Below are 18,786 nucleotides of genomic sequence, written 5' to 3'. Positions count from 1 at the left end.
GTAGACCTCCTGTAGACCTGCTGTAGACCTTCTGTAGATCTGCTGTAGACCTGTAGTAGACATGTAGACACCCTGTAGACCTGCTGTAGACCTGTAGACCTTCTGTAGATCTGCTGTAGACTTGTAGTAGACATGTAGGCCTCCTGTAGATCTGCTGTAGACCTGTAGTAGACATGTAGACCTCCTGTAGACCTGTAGTAGACATGTAGACCTCCTGTAGATCTGGTGTAGACCTGTAGTAGACCTGTAGATCTCCTGTAGATCTGCTGTAGACCTTCTGTAGACCTGCTGTAGACCTGTAGTAGACATGTAGACCTCCTGTAGATCTGCTGTAGACCTGTAGTAAACATGTAGACCTCCTGTACTCTTCAGAACCTCATCAGTTCTGTCAGGCTTGTCTTTGGTCGTGGAGGAGGATCGGGTTCTGACAAAGACCTGGTTTGGGTTTTTGGATTCTGACTTTAGTTTGATTCAGGTTATTATTTTTGTTTGTTTGTTTGTTTGTTGTTGCTGCACTCTTTACCTGTTTGACATGTGTGACGTCATTCTATATTTTCAATCAACTTGATCTATTTAAACTCCACACGTCCACCAGCGTGAACGCGCCTGACTTCAGGCTCGCTCCCGACATGTTTCGTCGTTAACTCTGATTGGCCGAGAGGATTACACCCAGGAAGGCGGGTACGGTACGCATGCGCAGTAGAGTAAGAAGGGGGAGCATGTGCTTGTAAAGTTTGAGACAAAATGAGGAAAGACAAAGTTTAAGTTCAATTAACAAAGACATACTGTCTGTCTCCAGCACACAGACAGACAGACAGGCAGGCAGACAGTGACAGAGACAGACAGGGAGAAGCTCCGATACCCAGGCGGATACACCGGGAGGTAGCAGCGCTCTAAGCCGGACCAAGGAGCGCGACCGCCGGCATGAAGATCGAATTTGCCCCGCTGAACATCCCGCTGCGGAGGAGACTGCAGACAGCCGCGACCCTGCAGTGGATCTTCTCCTTCCTGGCCTTAGGTAACATTAACCTGTCTGTCTGCTCAACTACCCGTCTGTCTGCTCAACTACCTGTCTGTCTTCTCAACTACCTGTCTCTCTGCTAAACTACCTGTCTGTCTGCTCAGCTGTCTGTCTGCTCAGCTGTCTGTCACCTCAACTGTCTGTCTCCTCAACTGTCTGTCTCCTCATTTGTCTGGATGCTTAACTGTGTGTCTGCCTCATTTCACCTGTCTGTCTCTCACCTGTCTCATCTCACCTGTCTGTCTCATCTCACCTGTCTGTCTCATCTCACCTGTCTGTCTGTCTCAGCTCACCTGTCTGTCTTAGCTCACCTGTCTATCTGTCTCTCAGCTCACCTGTCTGTCTCATCTCACCTGTCTGTCTCATCTCTCCTGTCTATCTGTCTCATCTCACCTGTCTGTCTCATCTCACCTGTCTATCTGTCTCAGCTCACCTGTCTGTCTCAGCTCACCTGTCTATCTGTCTCAGCTCACCTGTCTGTCTCAGCTCACCTGTCTATCTGTCTCTCAGCTCACTTGTCTGTCTCATCTCACCTGTCTGTCTCAGCTCACCTGTCTATCTGTCTCTCAGCTCACTTGTCTGTCTCAGCTCACCTGTCTGTCTCTCAGCTCAGTGCTGTCTGGCTGCCTTCGTCCTCCTGGCTCTCTCTGATTGGTGGATGGTGGCCCTGCTCTATGCTGGTTGGCTGTGGTTGGACTGGGACACGCCCAGTAGCGGAGGTCGGAGGTCACAGTGGGTTCGCAGCTGGACGGTGTGGGACCACTTCAGGGACTACTTCCCCATCAGGGTGAGACAGGCTGCTGTTCAATACAGCTGATTATTGATTATTGATGATTGATTACTGAGGATGACTGATCATTGATTATTGATGACTGATCATTGATTGTTGATGACTGATCATTGATTATTAATGACTGATCATTGATGACTGATCATTGATTGTTGATGACTGATCATTGATTGTTGATGACTGATTATTGATGACTGATCATTGATTGTTGATGACTGATCATTGTTTATTAATGACTGATCATTGATTGTTGATGACTGATCATTGATTGTTGATTTGTGTGTGCAGCTCGTTAAAACAGTCGATCTGGATCCAAAGAAAAACTACATCTTCGGATTTCATCCACATGGTGAGAGACCTGTCTGTCTGCCTGTCTGTCTGCTCACCTGTCAATTATTGATATTGATGATGATTATTTTGTCTTCTCCTTGTTACTTAATGAACTGCAGATTCAGTTGGTCATTTGTTTGGTCATTTCCTGTTTCAACAGACGTCTCGCTGACTGTCTGTACCTGTCTGTCTCTCAGGTGTGCTGGTGGCGGGGGGGTTTGGGAACTTCTGCACCGAGGCGACGGGTTTCTCTCGTCTGTTTCCTGGACTTAAGTCTCACCTGCTGATGCTGCCATTCTGGTTCAGAGTCCCGCTCTTCAGAGACTACATCATGTGTGGAGGTACACACCTGTCCGTCTGCTCACCTGTCTGTCTGTGTGTCTGTCTGTCTGTTTGTAACCAGGTGCAGGTCTGAAGGTGGTTCTTAAGGGTTCTGTAGGGTTCTGGTCTCTCAGCCAGCTCTTTGTGGACTCAGCTCTCAGTAATCTGTGTAACAGGTCAGTGTAGGAGGACACAGAAAGCTGCTCTCTGATTGGCTGTTGGAGCAGGGTCACATGGGTTCATTTCCAGAGCAAGCTGCAATTGATCGAGTTCATAAATCATTCTCAGAGTGATGAAACTGCCTGTCTGTCTGACCCCCCGCCTGTCTGCATGTGGCCATCAACCTGTCTGTCTCTCTGTCTCTCTGACAGGCCTGGTGTCTAGCTGTAAGTCCAGCCTGTCGTACCTCGTCAGTCGTCCTGAAGGAGGTAATGTCGCTGTCATCGCGGTCGGTGGAGCTCCAGAGGCTCTGGACGCTCGACCAGGTGCTCTGACTCTACAGGTACATTTTTATTAATACACACAGTCAGTCAGTCAGTCAGTCAGTCAGACAGACAGACAGACAGTGTTGTAATAAAATGGGGAGAACGGTTTCCTCTGTGAAATGTTGAAACGTCTTCAGTGTGGAAACATGCAGCCGTCGATTTCATCACTTTGAACTCAGTCCTAACCAATCAGCTTCCTCCATGTCTGTGAAGTGAAGCCACCGCATATTTTCAGCTTCAAACCAGCGCTTCATAAACCTCTGTGTGTCTTCACTCAGTTTAAACTGGTTACAGCTTATTAACTTGTTATTGTCAAGCGGCTGTGTGGCATGCGGCCGACTTCTATGACCTTCAAGATTCAGTTAGCTTAGCATAACAGGTAGCATCATGAACTGAATGACGGACAGCTTCTGAACGTCTGTTTGTTTCTCCTCCAGGTCAGAAACAGGAAGGGCTTCATCAAACTGGCTCTCAAACATGGGTGGGTGGAGCTTATGAGGGGGCAGGGCTTATGAGGGGTGGGGCTGCAAACAGTACACTGACTGTGTGTGTGTGTGTGTGTGTGTGTGTGTGTGTGTGTGTGCAGAGCTCAGCTGGTTCCTGTCTTTTCTTTTGGAGAAAACGAGTTGTTTGATCAGATGGAGAATCCCACCGGCTCTCCTCTGAGGAAGCTGCAGGTAGGACCACCACCTTCACTTGTTTCACAAACCATCAAATTTGTTTCCAGTCAGTTGGTTTCTTCGTTAATTACTGAATCAATGAAATGAGTCACCAAACCAGAGTGACACACATCTGCAGGTAAAGAGTCTGACAGGTGAGGTTACAGTCTGACAGGTGAGTTGACAGTCTGACAGGTGAGGTTACAGTCTGACGGGTGAGTTTACGGTCTGACGGGTGAGTTGACGGTCTGACGGGTGAGTTGACGGTGTGACGGGTGAGGTTACGGTCTGACGGGTGAGTTGACGGTCTGACGGATGAGTTGACGGTCTGACGGGTTTATCTTACACTAGCTGTAAACCATATTTACTATGTACTTGTTCTTCTTCTGTGCATCTCTTCTGCTCCTTTTGACCTTGATGAAGATTGCTGATGTGATGCTAAGCTAAGCTAGTATTGTGTGATGTCATTATATGTGTCGACAGAACCGGCTGCAAAGCATCATGGGAGTAGCAATGCCTTTGTTTCACGCCAGAGGAGTTTTCCAGTACAGCTTCGGACTGATGCCCTACAGGAAGCCCATTCAAACAGTCGGTATGACTATGACGTTAACCTGAGGTTCTGATAGCGTTAATATAATGTTAACCCAGAGTCAGAGGAGTCAATGTAGGAGATAATGTGTTTACAGAGATTTGTGGTGTTAGCAACAGCTGGTTTCTGAGCTAACCTCCCCTCTCTGTTGTCAGTGGGGAAGCCGATCTCGGTCGTCCAGACTCCGAGTCCCAGCAGTGAAGACATCGAGTGTCTTCATAAAGTTTACCTGCAGAGTCTGACTGAGCTGTTCGAGCAGCACAAACAAACCTACGGCCTCACCGAAGACCAGCACCTCACCTTCATATGAGCTGTTCATAACCTGCCTATGTTTATATCCTGCCTTTGACCTCTATATGAACCCAACACCTTCATACGACCTGTTTATAACCTGCCTTTGACCTCTATATGAACCCAACACCTTCATACGACCTGTTTATAACCTGCTTATGTTTATAACCTGCCTTCAGCCTTTGTATGAACCCAGCACCTTTAATAATTGCACACAAAATATCAAATATTTGCAATGAAGAATGCTAACAATGTTAGCAGGGTCTATACATTTAGATGGTGCGTCAAACAATGTAGAGGTGAGTGTTTGTTCTGGTTCTGTGTCATAAAGTGACATCACATGATGATAATGATGTAACGGATGATTGACACGGGTCATGCTGGGTGTGACATCACAGCTGGGTGTGACATCACAGCTGGGAGTGACATCACAGCTGGGAGTGACATCACAGTGACATTAAAAGATCCAGAGGAGATGATGCAGTTTTATTGTGTGGTATGTTCATTCATCATTCAGCTGTTGGTGTTTATATCACACACACAAGTCTAAGTCTTCACCATCACACTGACCTGGGCACAGGGACAGTTCTGGGACATAAAACGAGTTGATTTAAACCAAAGCTTTCTGCAGGAACAGTTTTTATTGTCTAGGCCTGATGGAGCTGATGGAGGATGTTGCCTTTGACTGCAGTGAGACCACAGGAGGTCTCCAGGCTCGGAACAGACATGACTGAAAGACTCGATGGACTGAACCCTGAAAGACTCGATGGACCGAACCCTGAAAGACTCGATGGACTGAACCCTGAAAGACTCGACCGACTGAACCCTGAAAGACTCGACGGACTGAACCCTGAAAGACTCGACGGACTGAGTAAGCTGAGATAACTCTGATGAAGAGTGAGGTGAGTCGTGATGAGTCATAATAGATCAGGTGTGATGTAAACACCTGGATTCAGGTGAACTGACCTCAGCTGTCACTGCAGACTTCATTAATAAAGTTTTACTAAATGTTCTGACTGAATTTCAAACTATTCACATGAACAGTAGCTCACAACACGCATGCGCCTCCCGGGCCGACGCTCACGTGCACGCGCACGGCGCTGGTTCACGCGCATGTCTCGTCTCTTTCACTGAACTTCAGGCACAGAGATGGATGATCCGGGTCAGACCCGTGAGACCCGGACGTGATGATGATGAAGATGAAGAAGGTGTTTACTGCTCGTTCATTGGCTGCTGTAGAGACACGCGCTGTATACTGAGAGGAGGATGGAGAGAGAAGGGGAGCTTGTTTTAGTTTAGAGGAGGAGAAGGAGGAGAAGAAGGAGGAGGAGGAGGAGGAGGAGAGGAAACTTCCCTGCACTTTGCCTCTTGGTTGGACTGAAACATTAATCGTAGAAGAAGTCGGAGGTTCCTGTTGAAACTTTTCTCTCTGTAAACTCTGCGCGCGCTCCCGCCGCCTGCGGCCGTGCCGCGCATGCTCAGTGCGCAGCTGCTTGTTTTTTTCTCTTCCTGTATAATGGATCGATTGTGTCACCGGGCCTGGCGTGACGTCACCGAGTGAGGGAGGCGCGCGGCCGCTCATCCAGATTAAGAACCAGGGGTGGCGGGAGCGCGCACGAGTGCATGAACGTGAGTGTTTGTTTACAACGATGACGTCAGACGGTCATGCTGTTATCCTGAATATGTGCACGCTGACGATACGTTCAGTTATAGCTACGGTCAGATTATTGTATAAGAATAATATTATAAATTCAAGTTTAACTGTGAACATACGACCTTCTTATCTGTATAGATTATATAACACACAGGATATATAACATACACACAGGATATATAACATACAGAATATATAACATACAGAATATATAACATACACACAGGATATATAACATACACACAGGATATATAACATACAGGATATATATATATAACATACACACAGGATATATAACATACAGGATATATATATAACAAACACACAGGATATATAACATACACACAGGATATATAACATACAGGATATATAACATACACACAGGATATATAACATACAGGATATATAATATACACACAGGATATATAACATACAGAATATATATAACATACACACAGGATATATAACATACACACAGTATATATAACACACACCGGATATATAACATACAGGATATATAACATACACACAGGATATATAACATACACACAGTATATATAACACACACAGGATATATAACATACACACAGGATATATAACATACACAGAGGATATATAACATACAGGATATATAACATACACACAGAATATATAACATACATACAGGATATATAACATACAGAATATATAACATACACACAGAATATATAACATACATACAGGATATATAACATACACACAGGATATATAACATACACACAGGATATATAACATACAGGATATATAACATACACACAGGATATATAACATACACACAGTATATATGACATACACACAGGATATATAACATACACACAGGATATATAACATACATACAGTATATATAACATACATACAGGATATATAACATACACACAGGATATATAACATACATACAGGATATATAACAGACACACAGGATATATAACATACAGAATATATATATGACATACACACAGTATATATAACATACAGACACACGGTCTTAATGTAAAAACCAGATTTAATGTATCATGTTGACATGTAACGAGCAGCCATGACAAACACGATTCATAAAGTTTCAGACATGAACGATGACATCATGGAGGTCAGTGTTCATCTGTGATGTCACTTCCTGTCACCTATCTGCTTCTGATGATAGATGTTAAATAAATCTGAATTAAATCTGTTTATACGAATGCAGAGGATCAGCACACAAACACAAAACTGATTGTTCACGCTCTCTGGACAGGAAGTCAAGTGCTGTTGTCATCCTCTAGCAGCCAATCAGCATGCAGACATTTCATCGAACGGTCCAATCGAATGAGCTCATGTGGCTCTCACACACACTTCATGCTGAGCAGCAAAAAATGTGAATTTGTGAGGAAACAGCAGCTGTTTAAAAAACACACACAAATAGTACGACTGACTGACCGTGTGACTGTGGTTTCAAACTTTCAACAGCTGAGATCCTGCAGAACCTGAACTGAACACACACACACACACACACACACACACACACACGTTAATCCAGATTGTGTAAGAGGCAGCCGACTGAAGCAACCAGCAACAGAACAGAGTGAGTCAGAGGAAACAGGAAACACAGAAGAAGAAAGTGAGTTTGAGACGAAAGCTGCAGGGCGAGAGACACTGACCACTACAAGGAGAGAGAGACAGAGAGACAGACAGGATGTGTGGTGAGACAGTTCTACTTTATACTGTGTTAAACTGTCTGTGTGTGTTTGTTATCATACATTTTGAGGACATGCAGCTGATCCACTGTGAGGACTCGTCTCCTGTTTGGAACCTTCAGGGTTCAGAGCTGGTGGCTGTTAAGGTCAGGCGGTCAGTGTCAGACGTGTCGTGGTTACAGCTGAAATACTTCAAATGATTCTGTTAGGTCACAGTGAGAACGTCTTTCCATGTCACCTGCTGACCTCGTCCATGCATGACGTCACTTCCTGTTAGAGCTGCTGGTGATACCTGTATCTTTAGGACATGTCATGATACAACATGTAGACCATGATGCATCATCATAAAGACGTTAACATGAGCTGAAACATGATCAGCTGGAAGATGAATCCAAAAACAGATTCAGTAAAAAAAAACACTGAGGGAACATTTCACTTAAAGTTCAGGGTCAGAACTCGGAATCTCTTCGTCACAGCCGAACTACACCGAGCGGCCCAGCCGTCCTCATTAAGGACAGAGGGTCACCTGAGTGTAGTGATAACGAAAACTGTGATTATATAATAATAATGAACATCATCAGGACCACGACAGCAGGCTCGACCAATCACTGATCTCGTTGTAGCCACGATCCAGAACTGAAACGTCTCTTTGTTTGTTTGTGTTTCAGTGAGTGTGTAGTCTGTGTGTGTGTGTGTGTGTAACGATGAGTGGTGGTAAAAAGAGGAGTGGCTTCCAGATCACCAGTGTGACCTCAGACTTCAACCTTCAAACTCCAGCTGGCCAATCAGCTCCCAGCGTGGTCCTGCCCATCCTCCAATCAGCAGCCTCCTCCTGCGGGACGCTGCAGGGAAGCTCCTCCCAGCCAACCACGCCCTCTCTGAAGAGGAAATACATCTCCCATGATGCCTCGGGGCAGGGGGCGGGGTGTTCTTCCAGGTTCAGGGTGGTGCGGTTGGCTGTGGGCGGGGCTGGCAGTGTTGGGCGGGGCGAGCCGTATCGCCGTGGGCGATGGACGTGCACAGACTTCATGGAGCGTCAGGAAGTGGCGGGGTTCAGGCGAGTGATGGACACAATGAGACATGCCCACTCACTGGAGTCCCTGGAGATGATTGGCCGGGACATAGAGAGAGGCGGAGTCCACTCCCAGGACACCGCCCACCTGTTGGCTCAGCCAATCAGGGGGAGGCAGGGGGCGGGTCTTGTACTGCGCAGCGGCCCGCCCTCCCCGACGCACCAAGAGCCAATTAACATCCGGCTCCTGGACCGCATTGAACCAATGGGAGTACAAGGATTTGACTCCACCCCTCCACCTCCCTCGCCCCGCCCACGAAACGTCCCTCCTCCTCTGCGATTGGACGTGGATGCTGCAGGACGGGTACAAACACCTTTCTATTGGACGAAGTGACTGAGCATATTTAACACGTTTACAGCCACTCACCTGTCTGTCTCTCTGTCAGTCTGTCCTCAGGCTGTCTCACTCTCAGCCCAGCTCCCCCCCTGCTGGACTGTACCATCCCACTCTGACCCCCGTTCAGACTCCAGCAGCCTTCAGTCTGGACCAAACCATCTTCAACCTGCCGGGGGAGCCCAGGTAGTTCTTCTTCTTCTTCTTCTTCTCTGAACTGTAACCGTGCAGTGTTAGCTCCATCAGCTGACCTCCACAATATAAATATAAATCACACATACAGCTTACATTTGTATATTGAGATATTCACTCACTCTTCAGCTCCAGCAGTTTCCTCCGTCACCATTTTCTCAACACCGGCGTTGCTGTTTGTTTTTGTTTTAGTGACATGAAAACTTTTCTGTGTTTTCTGTGTGGAACAGCTGATCTGCAGCATTTCACAGCGTGGCTGAAGTTTAGATGTTCTGTGGCTCCTCTCTGAATATATATAAAATATTCTGGAACACTGAAACTCATCGTCAGGTTAAAGACGATTCTTCCACATTCAAAGTACCAGAAATATCAAACTATCCCTTTTAGGCCGATCGTACTGGTACAGCACAGACACGTCATGAGGTCAGTGTTTTCCTCATGGGGGGATCGAACCAACAACACCAACGACAATGAAAAACCTGCCAAGACTCAGTGTTGACTCAGAACCACCAGAACAACCTCAGGTCTGAGCGGGTCTACAGGTTCAGTGTTAATGCTACTGAAGCTAACACCAGTGTGACACACAGCTGACCTACATACCACACACACACACACACAGACACACACACAGACACACACACACACACACACACACACACACAGCAGTGTCAGCTGATTGTCAGAGCACTGAAAATAGACCTATGGTGTGTGTCTGTGTGTGTGTGTGTGTGTGTATGTGTGTATGTGCATGTTACTCTTACTCTGTGTGTGTATGTGCATGTTACTCTGTGTGTGTGTGTGTGTGTGTGTGTGTGTGTTGGTTGGACGAACAGAGGACCTATTCATTCATGGTGGGTCAGCAGGACGTCTGAGTGTTTTTCATATTAGATTTGCTGCTCTCTGATTGGCTCCAGCCTCTGATGATGTCATAAGTGCAGCAGATGTTTAAACGTTCTCTCTGTAACGTTCAGAGAACATTGTTAACAGCGACACCTCTGGTCGTTCATTGAACTGCAGTCAGGTTTCCATTGCTCTCATCGTCGTTACATCACGTTAACGTAACGTTACTATCTGTCATGTGCCTGTATTTTATCTGGACCGTTAGCTTCATCGTGCTAACTAGCTCGCCTTTTACAAATCACCCATCAGCCAACACCACGAAGCGACCAACAGCCACGCCACAGCCACGCCACGGCCACGCCACAGTCACGCCACGGCCACGCCACGGCGGAGCCACAGCCACGCCACAGCGGAGCCACGGCCAGCTGGCTAACCGCTCAGCTTCAGTTACAGTCAGCGTGTTAGCTCCTGCCTCCATCGCTCTCCTTTGCTTTGTTACATCATTTATTGTTAGCTAACATCAAACGTCTTCAGACATGAGTCAGTATCTTGGATCACGTTAGCTGAAAGCTAAAATAACACTCATAGTGTTTTGTTGCTGCGTGTGTCCGACCATCTCTCAAAGGCAGCCGACAGAGTAACTGAAATACAACAAGACAGTTTACAGGCAGATCAGCCCGGAGAGTCTGGACGACGCTACCCACACAACACAACATGCTGATACGTTATCCAGCTCAGACCACAACATGACAACATATGTGACACGCTTTGACTCTGGACTCGCTAACGTTAGACCCGTGTTGTTTACTGTTACTGACACTCGGAGCTCAAACGTCATGACGAGTCTTTTAAATCAGTCACAGGACGTTAGAGACAGTGACAGAGTTACAACCTGCTCGCATGTTAGAGAGACTCAGACTGAACATGAAGACGTACGGCAGCTTTAAGAAACGATGTTTGAAGCAGTTCACGTTTAAAGTTTGAACTCTTTACTCTCTTTAACAGTCACTGCACATTCATTATCATATAAAGCTCAGCTGACCTTTGTTTATGTTTTTAAACGTGCGTCTGTGTGGACGAATGAATGAAGCTCTGTGTTCTGACTCACTCTGAGTGGGCGGGAGGAGAATTCCACTGCAGGGTTCCTATTGGCTGTGACAGTGAGTGGGCTGGAGCTGGAATGAGACAACAGCCAATCAGAGAGCAGTGAGTGAGTGTGTGTGGGACAGAGAGACAGAGAGAGACAGACAGGGCTGATGTCTCTCACTCGTTTAGAGTTTTAGACTGAAGTTAACATCTGGACAGCTGCTTCTGATTGGACGAGGACCTGAGCCAATCACAGACAGTCTGGATGGACTTATTTTGTCCCCAAACACTGGACATTCACAAGGGACAACAATGAGTGGACTAAGTGGACGTTAACATAGGACAGAGGACGTTAACGAGGGACAGAGGACGTTAACGAGGGACATTTTGGACCTTAATCAGGAACGGAGGATTGAGTGGATTGAGGTGATTGGTCTGTGAATCATCTTCTGATTGATTTGATGATTGATCCTGGCTGTGATTGGTCAACAGTTTCCTGCACTCTGAAGCTGAGCTCTGATTGGACGGTCATGTTTGATGGTGGGCTGTGATTGGTTGGAGATGTTTGGTAGTGTAAAGAAAATGATCTCAGGGCGACAGCAGCCGTCCTCTCCCCTGTGTGACCCCGCCCCCTGTCCTCGTCCTCAACGGCGTCCTCCGTCAACTCCACCCCTCCCACTCAGGACTCTGCAGTTTGTTGCTAAGCAACCAGAGAAACCTGTTGTGTTACGGGATCGTAGAAAGGTCAAAGGTCACATGTTGGGTGTAAGGGAGTCCTGGCCGGGTGCTGGGCTGATGACCTCTGAACCCAAACCCAGGATGAGATCACTAACCCCGCCCTCCTGGGGTCAGCCAATCATTGAGGCCCGGCCCAGAACTACCAACCAACCACAACCTCACATGACCCTGCCAGCCCCGCCCCCAGCCCTGTCCCAGAATCCACTGCTCCCCACTGCCCCTCACCCTCATTGGTCAGTCCCTCTTAGAGCGCCACACAGTGGGCGGGGCTCCGAAGCCACCATGATGTCACTGCTGCTCTTCTGCCACAGGTAACGAGTCTGTGTCTCTGGACGAGTCTGTGGACATGCAAGAGTCTGTGTCTCTGGACAAGTCTGTGGACATGCACAAGTCTGTGTCTCTGGACGAGTCTGTGGACATGGACGAGTCTGTGTCTGTGGACGAGTCTGTGGACATGCACGAGTCTGTGTCTCTGGACGAGTCTGTGGACATGCACGAGTCTGTATCTCTGGACGAGTCTGTGTCTCTGGATGAGTCTGTGTCTGTGGACGAGTCTGTGTCTCTGGACGAATCTGTGTCTCTGGACGAGTCTGTGGACATGCACGAGTCTGTGTCTCTGGACGAGTCTGTGTCTCTGGATGAATCTGTGTCTGTGGACGAGTCTGTGTCTCTGGACGAATCTGTGTCTCTGGACGAGTCTGTGGACATGCACGAGTCTGTGTCTCTGGACGAGTCTGTGGACATGCACGAGTCTGTGGACATGCACGAGTCTGTGTCTCTGGACGAGTCTGTGTCTGTGGACGAGTCTGTGTCTCTAGACGAATCTGTGTCTCTGGACGAGTCTGTGTCTGTGGACGAGTCTGTGTCTCTGGACGAATCTGTGTCTCTGGACGAGTCTGTGTCTCTGGACGAATCTGTGTCTGTGGACGAGTCTGTGGACATGCACGAGTCTGTGTCTGTGGACGAATCTGTGGACATGGACGAGTCTGTGTCTGTGGACGAATCTGTGGACAACTGGACATGGTTGAGTTTGTGTCTGTGGACGAGTCTGTGGACAAGGACTAGTCTATTGACGAGTCTGTGTCCATGTTTCCATCAACATGACTCATTTTCATCTCACCATGTCTGTCTCTCAGCTGTCTGTCTCTCACCTGTCTGTCGTTCAGCTGTCTGTCTTTCACCTGTCTGCCTCTCTGTGTCTTACAGTAGTTCCAGTAACAGTCTGATCGCCATCGACAACAAAATCGAGCAGGCCATGGTGAGTTTAATTCCTACTGTGATTCTACTGTAGTTTGTACTGTGATTCTACTGTAGTTTATACTGTGATTTTACTGTAATTCATACTGTGATTTTACTGTAGTTCATACTGTGATATAACTGTAGTTTATACTGTGATTTTACTGTAGTTCGTACTGTGATTCTACTGTGATTCTTCTGTAGTTTTTACTGTGATTCAACTGTAATTTTAGTATAGTTTTTACTGTGATTCTACTGTAATTCATACTGTGATTTTACTGTAGTTTATACTGTGATTTTACTGTAGTTCATACTGTGATTTTACTGTGATTTTTCTGTAGTTTATATTGTGATTCTACTGTGATTCTACTATAGTTTATACTGTGATTTTACTATAGTTTATACTGTGATTCTACTGTGATTCTGCTGTGATTCTTCTGTAGTTTATGCTGTGATTCTACTGTGATTTTACTATAGTTTTTACTGTGATTCTACTGTGATTTTACTATAGTTTATACTGTGAATCTACTGTGATTCTATTGTGATTCTTCTGTAGTTTATATTGTGATTCTACTGTGATTCTACTATATCTTATACTGTGATTTTACTATAGTTTTTACTGTGATTCTACTGTGATTCTACTGAAGTTTATACTGTGATTCTACTTTGATTCTTCTGTAGTTTATATTGTGATTCTACTGTGATTCTACTATAGTTTATACTGTGATTCTACTGTGATTTTACTATAGTTTATACTGTGATTCTACTGTGATTTTACTATAGTTTTTACTGTGATTCTACTGTGATTCTACTGAAGTCTATACTGTGATTATACTGTGATTCTTCTGTAGTTATTACTGTGATTCTACTGAAATTTATACTGTGATTCTACTGTAGTTTATACTGTGATTCTACTATAGTTTATACTGTGATTCTACTGTGATTCTTCTGTAGTTATTACTGTGATTCTACTGTAGTTTATACTGTGATTCTACTGTAGTTTATAATGTGATCTTACTGTAGTTTATACTGTTGGTTTACTGTAGTTTATGGAATATAAAGACAGATTCAACAGTTCACATTTCCTTTAAGAGGCAGAAACATTGACCTGTATCATGAAAATTTAATTATTTGTGCTGTGACTGCGCCCTCTGCTGGCTGAATCAGAGTGGAACATCTGCACTGACCTGTGTGTGTGTGTGTGTGTGTGTGTGTGTGTGTGTAGGACCTGGTGAAGAGTCACCTGATGCTGGCGGTCAGAGAGGAGGTGGAGCTTCTAAAGGAACAAATCAGAGAACTGCAAGAAAAGAACCAGCAGCTGGAGAGAGAGAACCACATTCTGAGAACACTGACACACAACACACACACAACATAACACACACAAGCCACACACACTCCTCACCTGACAGTGCCGTTGGGGTAACGAGTTTAACAGGCTGATCCTCATGATGAGGGCTCTTGTAACCATGACAACAGGACTGTTTGTGTCATGATGGAGATGATGATGAAGAGTAGAGTCTAATAAATTAATAAAGTCTAATGACAGAACAGATTGATGTGTGTGTGTGTTTATATACAGAACAGACTGATGTGTGTGTGTGTGTTTATGTACAGAACAGACTGATGTGTGTGTGTGTTTATATACAGAACAGACTGATGTGTGTGTGTGTTTATATACAGAACAGACTGATGTGTGTGTGTGTTTATGTACAGAACAGACTGATGTGTGTGTGTGTTCATGTTTCAGGTTGGAGGTGTGTGTTTCATGTTTCAGTGGAGGTTGTGTGTGTTTCAGGTTGTTTGTCAGTGTGGCGGTGTGTGTGTGTCAATGTTTCAGGTGGAGGGTGTGTGATGTTCATGTTTTGCAGTTGAGGTGTGTGTGTTTGTTCAGTGTCAGTCAGGTGGTGGTTTGTTCATGTTTCAGGTGGAGGTGTGTGTGTTTCATGTTCAGGTGGAGGTGTGTGTGTGTGTGGTTCATGTTTCAGGTGAGAGGTGTGGTGGGTGTGGTTGTGTGTTCATGTTTTCAGGTGGAGGTGTGTGTTTGTTCATGTTTCAGGTGAGTGTGTTTAGTTCATGTGTCAGGTGAGGTGTGTGTGTTCATGTTTAGGTGGAGGGGTGTGTGTTCATGTTTCAGGTGGAGGTGTGTGTGTGTTGATGTTTCAGGTGGAGGGTGTGTGTTTCATGTTTCAGGTGTGAGGTGTGTGTGTGTTGTGTGTGTGTGTGCATGTTTCAGGTGGAGGTGTGTGTTTGTTCATGTTTCAGGTGGAGGTGTTTGTGTTGTGTGGTTGATGTTTCAGTGAGGGGTGGTGTGTTCATGTTCATCAGGTGGAGGTGGTGTGTGTTCATGTTTCAGGTGGAGGTGTGTGTGTTCACATGTTTCAGGTGGAGGTGTGTGTGTGTGTATGTTCAGGTGGAGGTGTGTGTGTGTGTGTGTGGGTGGTGTGTTTTTTTTTTGTTCATGTTTCAGGTGGAGGGGTTTGGTGTTTGTTCCTGTTTCACAGTGGAGGTGGTTGTTTTTTCATGTTTCAGGTGGAGGTGGTGTGTGTTCATGTTTCAGGTGGAGGTGTGTTCAGGTTTTCAGGTGGAGGTGTCCACACAACACCACCTCCACTGAAACATGAACACACACACACCTCCACCTGAACATCAACCACACACAACTCCACCTGAAACATGAACAACACACCTCCACCGAAACATGAACACACACACCTCCACCTGAAACATGAACAAAAACACCTCCACTGAACTGGAAACATGAACAACACACACCTCCACCTGAAACATGAACACACACCACACACACACCTCCACCGAAACATGAAACACACACACCTATCACCTGAAACCATGAACACACACACCTCCACCTGAAACATGACACACACAACGCACCTCCACCTGGAAACATGAACAAACCAACACCACAACTCCACCTGAAACACATGAACGAACCACACACCTCCACCTGAAACATGAACACACACACACCCCACCTGAAACCATGAACACACACACCTCCACCTGAAACATTGAACACACCCACACACCTCCACCTTACAACATGAACACACCACACCTCCACCTGAAACATGAACAAACACACCTCCACCTGAAACATGAACAAACACACACCTCCACCTGAAACATGAACAAACACACCTCCACCTGAAACATCAACACACACACCCTCACCTTGAAACATGAAACACACACACCTCCACCTGAAACATCACACACACACACCTCCACCGAAAACATAAACACAACACCTCCACCTGCACAACATCAAACACACACACCTCACCTGGAAACATCACACACCACCTCCCCTGAAACTAACAACACACACCCAACCCCACCTGACTAACACAACCTCCACCTGAACATCAACCACACCAACCTCCACCTGAACATCAACAACCAACACACCTCCACCTGAAACATACAACACACACACACCTCCACAACTCAGACACACAACACTGAACACACACCTCCACCTGCAACACCATCTGAACATCCAACACACCACCTCCATCATTTTGTCAGTCTAGAAGCTGATTGGTGACTGACCTGTCCACGAGTCATCAGCACAGGAGGGGCGGGAGACCAGAGACCACCAGGAACAAAGGGTTGTGTTGTGATGAAGCTGAAAATGTCCTTTTAACCAGCCGGACTCCTGCAAAGGAACGGAAGATGTCGGGAGGTCGTGAGGACAGTATACGTACAGAGATCAGACGTCAGAGAGGACGCACAAAAAACTAGCTCTGTCCTTTGCAGAACACCTGTGTCTGACACCTTGCTCTTCACCTGAACGGTAAACTGGTTTTTATCTGGAATATTAAACGTGCTCTGTCGGTTGTCTGTCGCTGTGTCGGTGTCTGTCGGTGTCTGTCGGTTGGCCGTCGGTCCTGTCTTGCTTCTTGTCGGTGTGTCGGTGTCTGTCTGTGTCGGTCTCTGTCGGTGTCTGTCAGGTGTCTGTCGGTTGTGTAGGTGTCTGTCGGTTGTCCTGTCGGCTGTTGTACGGGGGTTTTGTCTGTTCTGTTGTCTGTCGGTGTGTCGGGTTGTGTCGGTTGCGTCGGTGTGTCGGTTTTCTGTGTCGGGTCTGTCGGTTCGTCGGTGGTGTCGGTTCTGGTCGGTTGTTGTCCAGTGTTGAGGTGCTGTGTCGGTTGTGTGTCGGTGGTGTCGGTTGTGTCAGTGTTCTGTCGGTTGCTGTTGTCTGTCAGTTTTGTGTCAGTGTGTCGGTTCTGTGTCGGTGTTCGGTTGTCTGTCAGGGGTTCGTTCTTGGTCGGTGTTCGGTCGGTGCTTTGTGTCGGATTCTGTCGGTTCTGTCAGTGTGTCCTTGGTGTCTGTCGGTGTTGTGTCAGGTCTGTCGGGCTGTGTCAGTGTTTGTCGGTGTCTGTCGTGGTTTTGTTTGTGTCGTGTGTGTCGGTTCTGTCTGTGTGTCAGTGTTCTGTCGTTCTGTCGGTGTGTCAGTGTCTTTCGTGCGGTGTCGGTTTTGTGTAGTGTGTCGGTTCTGTCGGTGTGTCAGGTTTGTCTGTCGGTGTGTGTCGGTTCTGTGTAAGTGTTGTAGGTTCTGTAGGACACCTCCACCTGAAAACCTGAACACACCTCCACCTGAAACATGAACACACACCACCTCCACCTGAAACATGAAAAAACAACCACCTCCACTGTGAAACAGGAACAAACACCAAACCCCCCACCTGAAACATGAACAAAAAAAAAACACACCACCCACACACACACACACACACCTCCACCTGAACATACACACACACACACCTCCACCTGAAACATGTGAACACACACACCTCCACCTGAAACATGAACACACACCACCTCCACCTGATGAACATGAACACACCACCCCCACTGAAACATCAACCACACAACACAAACACCTCCACCTGAAACATGAACAAACACACACCTCCACCTGAAACATGAACACACACACACAACACACACACACCTCCACCTGAAACATGAAACACACACACCTCCACCTGAAACATCAACACACACACACCTCCACCTGAAACATGAACACACACACCTCCACCTAAACATGAACACACACACCTCACCTGACACATGAACTAAACACACTCACCTGAAACATGAACAAACACACACCTCCACCTGAAAACATGAACACACAACCACACCCACCACACCTCTCACCTGAAACATGAACCACACACACACACACCTCCACCTGAACATGACAACACACACACCTCCACCTGAAACATGAACAAACCACCACCTGACTGACACTGAACAAACACACACACCTCAACTGCAAAACATGAACATCACACACCCTCCACCTGAAACATTGACACACACACACCGCCACACTGACAACAACCTGAAACACACACAACCTCCACTGAAACATGAAACACACACCTCCAACCTGAAACATGA

The 18,786-nt window shown here is 46.4% G+C and overlaps 3 protein-coding genes across 5 annotated transcripts in view; all 3 read left to right on the top strand.

The window, feature by feature from the left end:
- The first annotated feature begins 924 nt into the window (after positions 1–924).
- On the top strand, positions 925–4,539 carry mogat3a (monoacylglycerol O-acyltransferase 3a). Its single transcript, XM_027276618.1, has 9 exons — positions 925–1,018; positions 1,630–1,808; positions 2,100–2,160; positions 2,339–2,482; positions 2,834–2,964; positions 3,385–3,428; positions 3,534–3,624; positions 4,090–4,198; positions 4,351–4,539. The coding sequence occupies exons 1-9, from the start codon at positions 925–927 to the stop codon at positions 4,503–4,505; spliced, it is 1,008 nt and encodes a 335-aa protein (XP_027132419.1). The 3' UTR covers positions 4,506–4,539.
- Positions 4,540–5,588: 1,049 nt separating this feature from the next.
- On the top strand, positions 5,589–14,893 carry tsc22d4 (TSC22 domain family member 4). Of its 3 annotated transcripts, none has more exons than XM_027276616.1 (5): positions 5,589–6,115; positions 8,518–9,225; positions 9,308–9,441; positions 13,321–13,369; positions 14,573–14,893. In XM_027276616.1, exons 2-5 carry the CDS (start codon positions 8,554–8,556, stop codon positions 14,720–14,722), a joined length of 1,005 nt encoding a protein of 334 aa, XP_027132417.1. In that variant the 5' UTR covers positions 5,589–6,115; positions 8,518–8,553; the 3' UTR covers positions 14,723–14,893. The 3 variants fall into 3 exon arrangements, with proteins under 3 accessions (XP_027132417.1, XP_027132415.1, XP_027132416.1); XM_027276614.1 differs by having other exon boundaries at positions 5,590–6,115; positions 13,318–13,369; XM_027276615.1 differs by lacking the exon at positions 5,589–6,115 and adding an exon at positions 7,637–7,855 and having other exon boundaries at positions 13,318–13,369.
- Positions 14,894–17,046: 2,153 nt separating this feature from the next.
- Positions 17,047–18,786, top strand: part of ctc1 (CTS telomere maintenance complex component 1) — a 31,793-nt gene continuing 30,053 nt past the window's right edge. The window contains exons 1-2 of the mRNA XM_027276608.1: positions 17,047–17,074; positions 17,718–17,731. Of these exons, the coding sequence (XP_027132409.1) occupies positions 17,047–17,074; positions 17,718–17,731 (42 nt within the window). The remainder of the gene's footprint in view (positions 17,075–17,717; positions 17,732–18,786) is intronic.

The sequence above is a fragment of the Larimichthys crocea genome, unplaced genomic scaffold (assembly GCF_000972845.2).
Source record: "Larimichthys crocea isolate SSNF unplaced genomic scaffold, L_crocea_2.0 scaffold468, whole genome shotgun sequence".
NCBI lineage: Eukaryota > Metazoa > Chordata > Actinopteri > Sciaenidae > Larimichthys > Larimichthys crocea.
The sequence above is the reverse complement of the archived record's forward strand: the minus strand, read 5'-3'. Positions and strand labels throughout refer to the sequence as shown.

What these genes read in the sequence shown, in the direction of transcription:
- mogat3a (XM_027276618.1), top strand. Translation starts at nt 925, where the DNA reads ATGAAGATCGAATTTGCCCCGCTGAACATCCCGCTGCGGAGGAGACTG. An exon ending in GGGACTACTTCCCCATCAGG is followed by an intron (nt 1,809 to 2,099) that starts GTGAGACAGGCT and finishes TTGTGTGTGCAG; the next exon opens with CTCGTTAAAACAGTCGATCT. An exon ending in CTCCTCTGAGGAAGCTGCAG is followed by an intron (nt 3,625 to 4,089) that starts GTAGGACCACCA and finishes ATGTGTCGACAG; the next exon opens with AACCGGCTGCAAAGCATCAT.
- tsc22d4 (XM_027276614.1), top strand. Translation starts at nt 8,554, where the DNA reads ATGAGTGGTGGTAAAAAGAGGAGTGGCTTCCAGATCACCAGTGTGACC. An exon ending in AACCTGCCGGGGGAGCCCAG is followed by an intron (nt 9,442 to 13,317) that starts GTAGTTCTTCTT and finishes TGTGTCTTACAG; the next exon opens with TAGTTCCAGTAACAGTCTGA. An exon ending in ACAAAATCGAGCAGGCCATG is followed by an intron (nt 13,370 to 14,572) that starts GTGAGTTTAATT and finishes GTGTGTGTGTAG; the next exon opens with GACCTGGTGAAGAGTCACCT.